Source organism: Musa acuminata, chromosome BXJ1-5 (assembly GCF_036884655.1).
Source record: "Musa acuminata AAA Group cultivar baxijiao chromosome BXJ1-5, Cavendish_Baxijiao_AAA, whole genome shotgun sequence".
NCBI classification, from domain to species: Eukaryota; Viridiplantae; Streptophyta; class Magnoliopsida; order Zingiberales; family Musaceae; genus Musa; species Musa acuminata.
In genome coordinates this window covers 37,672,775-37,687,381 of record NC_088331.1, presented here as the reverse complement: position 1 = coordinate 37,687,381, position 14,607 = coordinate 37,672,775, and the positions used below count along the sequence as shown (strand labels likewise).

The 14,607-nt window shown below is 36.4% G+C and overlaps 2 protein-coding genes and 1 long non-coding RNA gene across 5 annotated transcripts; 2 read left to right on the top strand and 1 right to left on the bottom strand.

Moving 5' to 3' along the window:
- Nucleotides 1–291: 291 nt before the first annotated feature.
- LOC135674177 (membrane-anchored ubiquitin-fold protein 3-like) lies at nt 292–4,688 on the top strand. 2 transcript variants are annotated; one of them, XM_065183736.1, is made up of 4 exons: nt 292–630; nt 713–916; nt 2,026–2,196; nt 4,373–4,688. In XM_065183736.1, the coding sequence occupies exons 2-4, from the start codon at nt 787–789 to the stop codon at nt 4,426–4,428; spliced, it is 357 nt and encodes a 118-aa protein (XP_065039808.1). In that variant the 5' UTR covers nt 292–630; nt 713–786; the 3' UTR covers nt 4,429–4,688. The 2 variants fall into 2 exon arrangements, with proteins under 2 accessions (XP_065039808.1, XP_065039809.1); XM_065183737.1 differs by having other exon boundaries at nt 596–614.
- A 1,802-nt stretch (nt 4,689–6,490) lies between these two features.
- On the top strand, nt 6,491–10,907 carry LOC103985174 (pentatricopeptide repeat-containing protein At2g22070). Of its 2 annotated transcripts, none has more exons than XM_065183735.1 (3): nt 6,491–9,158; nt 9,272–9,321; nt 10,170–10,907. In XM_065183735.1, the coding sequence occupies exon 1, from the start codon at nt 6,499–6,501 to the stop codon at nt 8,863–8,865; it is 2,367 nt and encodes a 788-aa protein (XP_065039807.1). In that variant the 5' UTR covers nt 6,491–6,498; the 3' UTR covers nt 8,866–9,158; nt 9,272–9,321; nt 10,170–10,907. The 2 variants fall into 2 exon arrangements, with proteins under 2 accessions (XP_065039807.1, XP_009401078.2); XM_009402803.3 differs by having other exon boundaries at nt 9,272–9,331.
- LOC135674176 (uncharacterized) lies at nt 10,582–13,249 on the bottom strand. Its single transcript, XR_010513541.1, has 3 exons — nt 13,057–13,249; nt 11,982–12,299; nt 10,582–10,719 (listed from the first exon to the last, which is right to left on the bottom strand). It is a non-coding gene; the product is annotated as an uncharacterized LOC135674176 (long non-coding RNA).
- Between the last annotated feature and the right edge of the window lie 1,358 nt (nt 13,250–14,607).

Here is a 14,607-nt window from a genome sequence, read left to right as displayed (position 1 = left end):
AATGGTGAAAGCTAGATTTTGTAAGGGAAAAATATATAACATATTTACTATAGTTAGAGTTTTGTACAATAAAATTAAATTAATTGGATAAAAATATTTTAATTTACATATTATATTTATATAAGAAATCAATTTGATTTTGAGGGACCTTATAGTATTTTTCCTCCTCCTCCTCCTCCTCCTCCTCATTATTATTATTATTATTATTATTATTATTCAACGATAAAATAATAATAATAAAAATAAAAAATAAATAAATAAATAAAAAATAATTTAGTGAAGGCCGGAGGTGGAAAACAGAAAAATGGGAGTATCCTTTAAAAGTCGCCTCTTCGGCTCCTTCTCGGCCTATGTCAACAGGGGAGACTCCCAACGCGGGATTCCTCTTTGGCATGATCGAAGAAATCAAGATCCAATTTTTACGCGAGGAATTCCCTCCTTGGGGGGGATTGATCTCGGCTTCCTGAACCGGAATCACGAGATCTCAATCTGGGCGATCGCTGAGACCCCCTGCTCTTTGGTTTTGGATTTGGAAATCTATTGCCAAAAGGGGGTGGGGGGGTGGGGGGGCTTTCTGCTGCCGGCTTTGGAGGCTCGATAGCGGCGGCAGAAGGGTGTTTGGGATTTGTCGTAAAGATCAGTTCTTGCTCGACATTCTGAAGTGATTTGTTTGTAGATATCGAATTGCTCAAAATCTCTATTGTTCTTCTAGGAGATTGGATTTCGAGCGAGGATATCATGCCATACTAAATCCAAGATTCTCTCTTTTCTTGGAGGTGATCTAGAATGGCAAAAGAAGACTTGATTGAGCTCAAATTTAGGCTCTCTGATGGCACAGACATCGGGCCGAACAAGTATGATCCTTCCACCACCGTGGCATCTCTCAAAGAATTCATACTCGATCGGTGGCCTCAAGGTCAGAGCTTGATAATTCTGGCAATAGCATGTAGTGTTCTTGTAGTTGTTCTTTCTATTCTTTCTTGGACGGATTGTTTCTCGCGGATTTCTTATTTCATTTGGCAGAAAAGGATTATGTGGATCCGGATTTATGAATGGATTCAGTGTAGCTTTTGCTCATGTACGTAGTTCTTCTAGATGTTTAACCGAATGGCCTAGTATCTTAGCATGGATAAGCATTAATTTTCTCATTGATGTCCTGCTTGTCCATGTTTCCGATATGTCTTGCTTAAAAACTGTCCCGTGCACACAAGGAGGAGGTAATCAGCACTTGGTTTTACCTTCCTTTTCTTTATGTTATTGGTCTAGTGGCACAGTTCTATGTAACTTCCAGTACCTGGATCAGTGTGAGTTTGCTGTCTGTCAACATATTTGATCTTTCCTTTCCAAGATGATAGATATTACTTTGTTCTTTGAATTGGTTTAGCTGCCGTCTATGGTGCTTCACATTTGTCTTTGACCATTTCCAATTGATATCTTATATTCGTAGTTGCATTCCATAAAGACCAGAATTCTTTTTTTTCATTAGTTTGGATGAAGACAGATATCAGGATTTTGGACTAATGCTTGCTTTCTGTATTTTATCAACTAATGCATGCTTATGTGCCCTTCCATTGATGATAACCAAAAATGGGTAATCTGTTGTTTTTTTCTTTTTAAAAATTATCATTTGATGCAAGGAACTACTATCCAATATTCGGAATGGCATGCAAGCTGGACAAATGGTTGAGGTGAAATTAAGCATTACAAAAGTTGGTTAATGCTATCGAATGTATTGCTATGACATGTTTTACTCACAAATCTGTGCCTTAAATGTAATTTAGAAATGTTATTTTGCATTTAGCCTACAAAGAACCAATTTTTGACTCAATGGATAATTTTAGTTGGATCAATGCCTCTTCTTTTCAGTGATATGGCGATTGTCATTATCTTCTATGTTCTCATCATTGTTATGGTTTTCATTGAATTTATGATTCTATGGATCATTAAATTTCACATAACTTTCTTGTTTCTAGTGTTCCTTTCCTGCATGATTTTAAAATTTTGGACTCTTTTTTTTATTTTTAGACAAAGAAATTGCTCCTAAAACAATCAATGACGTGAAGCTCATAAATGCGGGTAAAATATTGGAGAACAACCGAACCATTGCTGAGTCTAGGGTACCAGTTGGTGAGCTTCCTGGTGGTGTAATTACCATGCATGTTGTAGTTCGACCTCCTGTACTTGACAAGAACAATGGTACATCACTTGATTCATAGCTCCTCTTCTAAATTTTGTAACATGCTTCTGAGCTACTTTATGGTATCTCGGGATTCTATTGCATGCTACATGACATGTAGGCAGTTTGAGCTTTTAGTTGATCTATTTGGTGATGCAAAATGGTAGTGGGGTTCTGTTTAAAAACCATTTTTGATAGCAAAGTAATTCAGAATTCATGAGCCTTCTATATCAACTTTGTATTTCTTATCAGGTTGAGTTCTTATTGTTGTGATACAGCTTATGGGCTTTTGTTGATCATGCTCACTAATTGCTTCACAATTGGTATTTTGAATTATTATGTCATGTCATTAATTTGTTGTTGTACTTAGTTTGATTAAATGTCGATTCACAACACTGCCAAATTGTTTGAACATAGCCCTACAAACGTATATGGTATTGTGCCTAGATCCTAAGAACGAAAATTCTTTTATCCATAAATGACAGCAACAGCAGATAAGCATCACATAGGAGCAACAAGATCTCGTTAAAGTTTCTGCCTTTGAAATACACATTTAAGAATAATAAATATACAAGCATGTCATGTGCCTCAGAGAACGGTATGATAATGTAATAATGTGAATAGTCACTGCCTATTCAGTAAAATAATAGTCAAAATTTATATATTCAAGTTCATTATATTTTATACCATTTGTGGGTGTAACTCTCTATAGCCATTCATAATGTGAAACCCCACTTGAACTTAGTATCAATAATCAAGCAACCCTTTAAATGAGTTTTAAGTCCAAGCACTTTCTTCCGTTCCTTTTGTTGTCATTTTACAATGATCAATGTCCAGAGGCACTATAATTTGGTTCTTGCATACCATAGAAATAGTAACTTACTGATAGAATCCATGGTATTTTGTCTTTATGAAACAACATTGACTAAATACGTATCTTATCTGCTCTTTAAGTATGCTCTCTAAAATACAAGTGATGGAGATCAAAACACCTTCTAGGTCTACAATAGATATTAGAAGGAGAAAGATCAACTGGAATCTTTTTTATTGGAGAGACATTTAGGTCAAAGTTCTTTTTTTCACTTTAATCAATTTGTTTTGTTTTGTATTTTGGAAAAAAAATTAGTTTGGAAATTTAATGTCTCTATACAGCATAACCATGATCATGCAAAAACAGGAAAAAAACAAAAATTAAAGAAATTAAGATCAATAAGCTTAATTGAGAATCTGTACAAAAAGGGAATGGCAATCAAGACAATACAAATATGGAAGCAAGTATTTTAAATAAATTTGGAAGTAGATCTCCAAAGAAAAGAAGATGGATGATTGACTAATCTTGATCCAATAGTTCTTAAATATATTGTCTTATTTCTTTTGCGTTCTTTTTCTTCTGGTTCTCTGGAGATCTACTTAAAGAAGGTAGGACAAGGGTCATAGAGATCTCATATTATGTGTCAGTGGTATAAGGCTAAGTGGATTTGTAAGCAGCCAATGGGCTGTCGGATAAGTGATTATTCTCTAGCTTAGCTATTACTAGTGAATTTGGACATACGAACAGTTGTAGAGTAAGCATCTTTGACAAATAAATTCACAAATATTTCCAATTGCTGCTGCCTTTGATATGCTGAAACAAGTGTAAGTCCTCAAAATTAAATTAAACTAGCACTCACTTGGTATTCTTAGCAGATAAGTTGCTCTACTTATATACTATTTTTTATATCTGGAAATCTTTGGACTTCATTGTCATATTGCACAATTTCTTCAATCCTTTTTACATACAGGTACTGGTTTTATTGATCTTTCAAACTTCAAGTTCTCAAAGTTAAATGTAACTATCATTCACTTGGTGTTCTTAGCAGATAAATTACTATATTCATATACTATCTTTGACATCTCGAAATGTTTGGACTTCATTCTCATAGTATACAGTAACTTTCTTCGATCCTTTTTGACACACAGGTACCGGTTCTATTGATGTTTCAAACTTAGCATATCTGTAGTAATGATCATATACCTGTAGTAATGAACATTTAGTCTAACCACTCCATGGTTCAGAATATGTTGGAAATAGATGATGGCAGTGCTTGACATGGATAAAATTTCTGTACTTTGTCTATGTGCAACTTGTCCTGGAGTTATTTCCTTTACCCATTGTTGTTAACTCATTATCGGTACTAACATTACACTTGTTCACAGAGAAGCAACCATCGAAAGCCCCAAAGCATAACAGATGTGGTTGCACAATCCTCTGACATCAGAGCGCAATGTTTTGGTCAGCTCACTTGGAGTTCGAATTTTAGCTTAATGTTCATCTGGCTGTGAAATCCAATTTAGTAGCTCTAATTTGCACCATCACTTGGAGGACTTTGCATACTGTTCTTAGACTGTTTTTGTGCTAATGTTAGTCCCTGAGAGATTCTGGAGGTAAAGTTGGCAAAAATCTTTTGTAACATGCAAGACTTGTGGTTGTATAAATTGAATCCCCAAACATGACCATTTGTTGCTTCTTTAAGATACAATTTGTTATGATTGGATGATTCTTTCCACAGTTCATATAATGATTCTTTCTTAATATTCAGTAACCAACAATTCATTAAACTAATAAACTTGGGATTATGTTGGCTATGAATTGTTTAATCTCTTCAAATATTTAAGCATGCTGAGGAATTTGCACTACTTTAGTGTCAAATTTTGTAGAACTGGGCAGCCCACAAGAACAAGTGACTGAATCCCTGCTTTTTCTAGATTTTGAGATTGATAGAATATGAAAAGAAAGGATGGTGATCAGAGAGGGAGACAGATGAGAGAGGGAAATTGGAAGATGGTGAGAAGAGATGAAAGAGAATAATTACATCAACATAGTTTTCTTGTCTTTCATCTTTATAATAATAAAAAAAAAAGTTCTTTAACACTCTTAAAAATTTAAGGTATTTTAGTGTTTTTAACACTCAAACCCTTTAGTTAGTAAGTCAAAATGACAGAGGGTTGGCTTTCAAATCTCTCCGATTCGATTAGTCATTGGTTTCAAAAAAGAGTTTACTAAAAATTAGTTTTTGTTTTACAAAATTCAATGACAACAAAAGAACAAATGAAAAGAGGTGACAAACAAGAGAAATCAAATATTTTCCCTACAAATTCCAGATGGGCAACACAAGTTTAATCTCTACAAACAAGAGAGCAAAGATTTCTTCTTCATGAGTACAGTAATGGTGAATCCAGAAGAGTTGTAAATTAACTAGAAGAAGCATCATCCTTCTTCACTGAGCTTGGGGTGTATTTTCTTGACTAGGCTAAAGATCCTCCATTTGAAGTTTCCTCCTCTCTTCTTTTCCCTACCTCCTTTCTGTTGGTCTCTTCTGCCATTGAGGTCTTCTCCCTCCAACGCTTTCTCCCTTCTTTCCATCTTCTCCTTGAAGAGTTTCCTCTCTACATATATTTCAGCAACATCATACCCTACAAAAGCCATGGCCAGGACCAAAACAATGAGAGATTCCAAATGGATTCCTCTCTCTCTCTCTTTGTGGAATAGTTTTGTAGTACTGGAGTCATGAATGAATGAATGAGGATTTATAGGAGATGAAGGATGGATGGTGGCTTGGTTGACAAGGAAGCTGTATTGGAATAGTCAACACTAGTCAAAAGGAGGTTTGACAAGGAAACTGTGTACATGTTCATCAAATCTGCATGTGGAAGAATCTTCCTGGCTACTGTGCCAAGAAAGGTTTTCCTGGCTGCATGTGAAATAAAGAGGTATTATCTTTTCATTTCTTTTCTGTAAATTTAAAGGTTAGAGAATAAATCAAATTAAATATGAAGTCATAGATGGATTTTAATCTTAATTATCTGTTCAATTGGAGTTTGAGCTAACATATGATTTTAAAATATTTTTTGTTAAATAAAAATATATTATTAAGTTAAATGAGTACCAAAATCGTCTTTTGATTAACCAATCAATTGCCAACTCTGTGTTAATAAATATGAAAATAAAAAAATTAAGTAAATTGTTTAGTTTGGTTGGTTTTGAGGTTGTACAATTTGATTTATGATTTCAAAATATAAAGCTATACCTAATTAATTATCCTCTTGAATTCTCTATTTTATTAATGTCTTTTTTTTATTCCTAATAAGAAGATCCATTAAGGATTCTTTGTTTTTTTTTTTGGAAAAATCGATCTTAAATTTTCATAATTATCTTAATATAGAAATCATTTTTTAGACATTTAATATGATTGAACTTCAAATTTATTTTATATAAATATAAATATATATATATATATATATAAAACTGAAGCACTCTGCCTTGATGTGGTTCTTCTTCTTCTATGTCTCTCACTCGGCTTCGGTCGATCCATTCCCGGCCATCTCCTCCTGCAGACTTTTATGCTTTTCTCCTTCAGACGTGCCTGCGGACCGAGAACGTCGCCGCCGGCCGATCCATCCACGCACATGTCGTCAAGGCCGGCCTCCACCTCGGCGTCTACCTCGTCAACAATATCATCAATCTCTACGCTAAGTTTGGATATTTTACCGATGCCCACAATGTTTTCGACGGGATGCATCTCAAGAATGCGTTCTCGTGGAATACCTTGCTGGCCATGTATGCAAAAGGTGGTATGATTGGAAGGGCGAATAAGGTGTTTGTTGAAATGCCCCAGAGGGACTCTGTTTCTTGGACCACGATGATTGTGGGATTGAATCTGATGGGAGAATTTGAACGGGCGGTTGTTGTGTTCTTGGAGATGGTTCGGTCTGGAGTGCCACCGTCACAGTTCACATTTACTAATGTGCTCTCATCCTGTGCAGCCCTCGAGGCGTTGGACGTGGGTAGAAAGGTGCATTCTTTTGTGGCTAAGCTTGGGCTGAGTGGTGTTGTTGTCGTAGCTAATTCCCTGATCAACATGTATGGAAAGTCGGGGGACGTAGAGACTGCAAAGGCTGTTTTTGATATGATGAGATTGAGGAGTGTATCGAGTTGGAATTCTATGATTTCGATGTATTCTCAGTCTGGAAGAATGGATCTTGCTCAGGACCAATTCGACGAGATGACTGATCGTAACATTGTCACTTGGAATGCGATCATTGCAGGATACAATCAGAATAACCTGAATCAGGAGGCATTGGAGTTCTTCTCGCGTGTGCTGAAAGAACAGTCTGTGGTCCCTGATAATTTCACGTTAACCAGTGCTCTTTCTGCTTGTGCTTTCCTAGGACTGTTGAGAGTGGGAAAGCAGGTCCATTCCCGTATAGTCAGAACTGAAATGCCATGTCATGGGCAGGTTGGGAATGCTTTGATCTCAATGTACTCCAAGTCTGGTGGGGTAGCAATTGCTCGAAGGGTTCTTGAACAAACAATGGCTTCTGATCTTAGTGTCGTATCCTTTACTGCACTCCTCGAGGGTTATGTTAAGCTCGGAGACTTACAACCAGCTAGAGAAATCTTTGACTTGATGAATTATCGGGATGTTGTTGCTTGGACAGCTATGATTGTTGGGTATGTTCAAAATGGTTTCAATAGTGAAGCCATGGATCTCTTTAGGTTGATGGTTGACAATGGTCCTAAGCCAAACCATTACACGCTGGCTGCAATACTGAGTGTTTGTTCGAGCTTGGCATCCTTGGATCATGGCAAGCAGATTCACTGCAGAGCTATCAGATCAACAGGACTGTCAGTTTCTGTGAGCAATGCCCTTATTACCATGTATGCTAGATCTGGAAGCATTGCAGGAGCAAAGACAGTGTTCGAACAGATATGTCAGAGTAAAGAAACTGTCTCATGGACCTCAATGATCATAGCTTTGGCTCAACATGGCCTAGGAGAAGAAGCTATAGTCTTGTTTGAAAATATGATTAGCACAGGCGTGAGGCCCGACCATATAACATATGTTGGTGTGATTTCAGCGTGTACACATGCAGGACTAGTTGAGAAAGGGAGGCATTATTTTCAACAGATGCAGACTAAGTATATGATCCAACCCGCACAAAGCCATTATTCATGCATGATTGATCTGTTTGCGCGTGCTGGTTTAACTCAGGATGCCCAAGAGTTCATAAAAACGATGCCAGTAGAACCAGATGCCATAGCATGGGGGTCCCTTCTGGCTGCTTGCAAAGTTCAGAAAGATGCTGACTTGGCAAAGGTTGCGGCAGAAAGATTGCTGGCTATCGATCCTGTTAACAGTGGTGCTTATTCTGCACTTGCTAATGTATATTCTGCATGTGGGAGATGGGATGATGCTGCTAAGATTTGGAAGCTAATGAAGGATAAAAGAGTGAAGAAAGAGCAAGGGTTTAGCTGGACACACATAAAGAACAAGGTTCATGTCTTCGGAGTTGATGATGGATTGCACCCACAGAGGGATGCAATATATCAGATGGCTGCAAAGCTCTGGAAGGAGATTAAGAAAGCAGGTTTTGTTCCTGATACCCAATCTGTCTTGCACGACATTGATGAGGAGTTGAAGGAGCAATTACTTAGTCATCACAGCGAAAAGCTTGCTATTGCTTTTGGGTTGATCAGTACTCCTGAGAACACAACTTTGAGGATTATGAAGAACCTAAGAGTCTGCAAGGACTGTCACTCTGCAATAAAGTTTATATCCAAAATCGTAGGACGGGAAATCATCGTGCGAGATGCTACTCGCTTTCATCACTTCAGATATGGCTTCTGCTCATGCAAAGATTTTTGGTAGAATCCATCTAGCATATCGAGAATTGTTTTGCTTATTCAATGATAAACTCTGGAACCATACAGATGAACGATCTTATTCAGGAGATCCAGGCCTAGCAAAAGACAAGTCTGGATGCTGTAAATTTTGATATATGCTATCAACAGGGAAGAATTAGGATACATGAGATCCGATTCTAAGGCTGAGACCCAAAAGAACAATGTTATCTGGAGAAGGAAATATTGGGAAAGAGGATAGTCCCACCTCAAATGTGATGACCTTTTATCTTAGCACAACCATAAATTTACTTTTTACAGGTTAGAAATTTTATATTCCCAGAATTCAGCACCTATCCCTTTATTTACATAAAAACCAAATCTATATATGAAAGTCCTTGTTGCCGTAACCCTTTTATTTTTCTTGTGTCTAGGAAATCTGTAACTTGCTGGCATAGGACTGAAGCAAAATGAACTTCTTCAGGTATATATAGGTAATGAGCAAAAAATCACCTTTATTTTTCATTAACGCAAATAAAGTATGTATACCATCACTTATCTATAATCAGGCAGCATATTCCCTGCCACAATTGCTCCTTATATAGAGAAATTCGTGTACCCCAGAATAATTCCATATATAGAGTTGTTCTGTTGAAAAAAATTTCTCGGCTGTAAAGGAAGAAGTCAAAGGAACATCCTAGATTTTCTTTGGTTTTGTTCTTTACATCATTCTCCATTTAGTTCAAGGAATAATGAGCTTAGCATGTTGCTAATGCATGTCTCTTCATCCCTTCTGCTAATGCAAGACTACAGCCTGAACACACTATGTGACCGTACCTGCACATACATCATGAGCATGCATTTTTCATTAAGGCTTCACGTCATTGATCATGGACTAGAGTCAGATGTGAATATTTATTCCTGATTTCAGACACATTTCAGTAGTTTCCGATTAACTCGATTCCATTTCCAGTGCCAAAAACCTTCTTAAAACAACTCAATGGATTGAAGTTATAATTGAAATTGGTCTCCATTTTCAGACACATTTTAGTAGTTTTCCATTGACTCGATTCAATTTCTTAAGCCAAATCAATGGATTGAAGTTACAGTTGAAATTGGTATCCATTTTCAGACACATTTCAGTAGTTTTCCATTGACTTGAATTCCTTTCTTATACCAAAAACCTTCTTATAATTGATAGATTGAAGTTACAGTTGAGACCTTGTTGCTCCTGCTTTTAATACATGAGACATCAACTCAAACTGTGTGCAATGTAGATATAAGTTTGAGTTAGAAGATAACACTGCTTGAATTCTCCCTAAAATCATGCAGGGAGGCAGCAGTCTACTAGGCCATGGACGTGGAATCAGGGACACGCAGCACCGTGCCTGGTGAGTGGCCAGATGCTTCGCATGGGACCATGCAGTCTACTTTTGTGTAGCATCTATCAATGTAATCGCAGTGGCTGCTGCCATCTTGCACTGATTCCCAGCCGGTCATCTGAAACTGATCAAACCATGAGATAAAACTCAACCGATAGAAGAGGAAACAGGGCAAGTCGAAGTGGAAACTTATCTGCCATTGCTTACTGTTGGACCGAGAAGACATGATGATGTTGGAGAAGAATTGAAAATCTACCATCATCTTTAAGCTCTGAACTGCCGTTATTTTCAAGTGCTGATCTTGTGCCAGTGGGAGGAGAGGGAGGTGAGACTTCCAATAGAGACAGTTGTTGGGTGGAGATCTTACAGAATTTCAGCTTTCTGATTCAAAGTTTCTTCATGAAAGGAAAGTTGTGAAGGGTAGGATCTCTATTTATACTAGACTCAGTTTCTTCAGAAGAGAATCTGCTTGATTGTCATTTTTTGAAAATGGATTTGGACTGGAAGAAGAAAGAGGGTACGTCACAAATCCAAAAGATTTTGTTGCCATTATGTAAAGTAAATCTATCTAATTTGTGATGCTGAAATCAGATAAGGCTATTAACATGGAGATGTTGGTGGTAGGCACAGTAGGGTCAATTTTATAATGGATAGACTTCACAACACTCTGTGCTTTACACCTCTATCATGGACAGCCTAAATGTCTAGTCTTCTTCTTAATATTGCTGACTTCAGACACAGATATGCTATGCATGAATGAATGTATGTATGTATGTATGCATGTGAATGTAAATACACAAAGGCTAAACTTCTTAGGTAGCTCTTTGACTTTGGGTGCTATTTCAAGTTAGTTCTCAATTTATTTCTTGTGTCCAATTAGTATTCGAACTATTGATTCTGTGAATCAAATCCATTCTTAATCATTGTTAATGGTATCACAGTCGATGCCAAAGTCTTGTAAGCAAAAAAAATTTAAACTGACTGTGATTGTCTCATATTTCAGTTCAGCTGATTTGGTTAACTCAGACCCAATAATTCACCAAATAATTTGACATAAAAAATATTTTGAGAATCAACTTGAAACAGCATACTAATTAATGAAAGGAATATCTAGGTAAATAATATGTATGTAATTTATTTACTTGATTGTGTCAATCTATAGCTATGTTTTTATTACCAAGTTAGAATTAGTTTCAAGACTGAAAAAAATGAAATGTAGAGCAAGGAAAATTTAAAAAAGTGTGGAAATATGTACTAAAAATTCACACAAACATTTGTAAATTAGATTTGACATTGGTGATATCTGTATTCCTTGTTTATCTTCTATTCAATCCATTTCACTTAACCCATCATCAGAAAACTTCAAGCTATGATTTGATTCTGTAGAGAGAAGCAGCAGTAGAAGCACTTGCATGACTTAATTCTACCCCACAAAACCAGCTTCTGTCTCATTTTCAAGCTATATTCTACATTTTTCCACAAAGAACTTATCCAAGCTATGTTGAATGAGGAATAATTGAGCTGCATTTGAGTCTATGTTTTGAAAATTCTGATACTAAATTAGAGCAGCAAAGATGAGCAGAAAGAAAAAGTATTCAAGCTATGTTAGATGAGGAATAATTGAGCTGCATTTGGCTCTAATTCTGATACTAAAATAGAGCTGCACGCATGAGTTTTCTTGTTTTATTTCCTAATGGCTGTGCTTGAAGTCTGCTCTGATCTTGAAAGAACAAAACAAACTACAACTAAAACCATGTCTTACTTCTTCTTTTTCTTTGGAGGTTGAAGCGCCTCTTCCTCTTTTATCCTTGTCCTCCCGATCCTCCTCTACACCATCTTCGTCGTCCTCCTCCTCCTCCTCTCCCTCTCCATTCTGTTCGTCTCCACCCGGATTTTTCTTGCCATTATCGGTATCGGGGTTCTCATATTCCTCCCCATTGTCATCAGACAACTCATCTTCACCCTCCCCAACATCACCATCTTCATCATCATCAGCATCAACAGGCTCATTATTTCCATTCTTCACTTCATTTTTCTCTCTGATCACCAGCATTTCGGCCAAGTCGAAGAAACTTGTATCCTGATCAATGCACATTCAACATGAGAAACAAAAGAAACTAAATGGAGATATCCTAGTTTACCCTTCTACTTGTGCATATGTCCTCCATTCTATGTATGTGAGAGATGGCTTCCACATTAGACACATAGGCTAACTTAAGCAAAATAAACCATAACTATGTAAATAGCTGATAAAAGAATTATTAATCGGATTGCAGCTAAATCCTTGTCAAACACTGCAGCAACTCATCCAATCTAATGATGTGGTTGGATCATTTGCATCTAATTATTATTGGCCTCGACGTATATTTCGACCATCTTACTTCTTACACCGAGGATTGCATATTAGCATTAAGTCTGTTTAAATCAGTGATAAATGTACAAAACAAATGTTAACCCACTTAATGAATCACTTGGAGCATAAACTTTAATCCATTAAAAGGGATCTTTTGACGCTTTCTTCCCATAAACTTCAGAATTTATTACAGCAAAATCAATAGATGAATCGAAAATATCTCTTTTCCATGTCCAGAAAGCAATCGCATTAGGGTAGAGTTTTTGGATAGAACAGAAAGTTCTTTTGACATTTTTTGGCAGAAAGACTATATCTTTCCTAAAAAGCCGAAATGGACTAACATTTTACGAGGAATCGCAGCCAAAACCCCTCGAAACCATGAAAGCCAGTGAAACCCCCATAACGTTTTGTTAAAGAGATCGAGCAGCGGGAAAAGAGGGCAAAACCCCGCGAAAAATCCGATTTTTACTTCAGAGGAGAGTACCCAGGAGACAGATCGGGGTAGGAGAAGGACGAGTCCGAACTAAAACGAGCTGGAAGAGGCACCGCTCATGGCCAAGAGAACCGCAGGGCAGCGACACTACCGACCGCCGGAGCCGAGGAGGAGGAAGAGGCGGACGCGGGGAGCCGCCCGTGCAGAAATAGTGGCGCGGAGGACTTAATCGGTCATTACATTAAATCCCTTAGTTATCGGGTAAACCCTGGTTTTGGCCTCTTAATTAGCCTTCAAGACCTCGGCATTAAATCCTGTGGGATGGTTAATTATAGATTATTCTTTTTATAATTAATTTTTTTAATATTTTAATCTTTATATTTTAAAAATTATATTAATATTTTTATAATTAAGAAAAATAAAATATTTACGTCACTTTAACACCATGATTATATATATATATATATAAATATAAAAATAATTTTAACATATGAATTGATGATAATGGATGATAGTACTACCAAGAGACGTCATCACTCTCCTCATCTACAATATTCATCGTGTCCCCCAAAAACATCGTTATCCGTTATCATCAATCAAGATGATATAATTATTATTTTACCTTTTAGTTTCATGTTTGTATTGATAAAATTAATAGTGTTAGGGATGCCAATGTAACTTATAAATATATAGGTTAAAATCTAGATGACAAAACTATATATATATATATATATATATATATATATATATATATGGGGGTTGGGGAACATTAGAGATTGCACTGTGGAGTACTAAAGAAGAATGCTTTGGAAGACAATGGGTATTTCCTTCCTAATATAGGAACTAGGGAGTAGGATATACACTGAGACATTGGCATGGAAGGCTGATGGCTGCAGGTAGTTCTCCAATCTATGCTTGAAGCCCAATTCAAGCAGAAGGAATGGCAATTCTTGAAGGTTTAAAAGAACCAAAGTTGAGGGTTTCTGACTTCCTAAAATATATAAATTTCACCTAAAGGCAAGGTTTTTTTATGATATTTTGCAGTTGGACAGGAAGGTCAATGTGGTTTGCTTTACACATATTACTACAAATATAAAGAAAAAGAGCATATAATGTTTCCAGTACAGGCTGTAGATGTGATACAAGAATCATATGGGGTGATGATTTTGATTGGCAAGACTTTGTGTAGCTTTAGTGCCTTATGAAGTCCAATAGCTGAAGTTTTTTTCCTTAGAAAAAAAGGAAGTTATTAATAATAAGGTAGAGATCAAGGAGTTCTATATACTTACCCTTTCAACATCTAAAAATAATATGCATAGTTATATATAGATATATATATTCACCCATATATCTTATTTCCATTTAACAGCCATCCAAAGAACCACAGATTGATCATATTTAACTGATGTTAGTGAACTGCAGTTACAAAGAAAAGGTAAAAGTATTTTTCATTTACTTTAGTGAAACATTTTCATATATCAGTTCAGTGAAACATTGAGTCTCTTTAAATCAAGGAATAAAAAAAAACCTTCAAATATATTCTCTATTTTACTAATATCAGCAAAAAAATAATCTCATTACCACAGAGCTTTCAAGTGAATT

What these genes read in the sequence shown, in the direction of transcription:
- LOC135674177 (XM_065183736.1), top strand. Translation starts at nt 787, where the DNA reads ATGGCAAAAGAAGACTTGATTGAGCTCAAATTTAGGCTCTCTGATGGC. An exon ending in ACTCGATCGGTGGCCTCAAG is followed by an intron (nt 917 to 2,025) that starts GTCAGAGCTTGA and finishes TTTTATTTTTAG; the next exon opens with ACAAAGAAATTGCTCCTAAA. An exon ending in TGTACTTGACAAGAACAATG is followed by an intron (nt 2,197 to 4,372) that starts GTACATCACTTG and finishes ACTTGTTCACAG; the next exon opens with AGAAGCAACCATCGAAAGCC.
- LOC103985174 (XM_065183735.1), top strand. Translation starts at nt 6,499, where the DNA reads ATGTCTCTCACTCGGCTTCGGTCGATCCATTCCCGGCCATCTCCTCCT.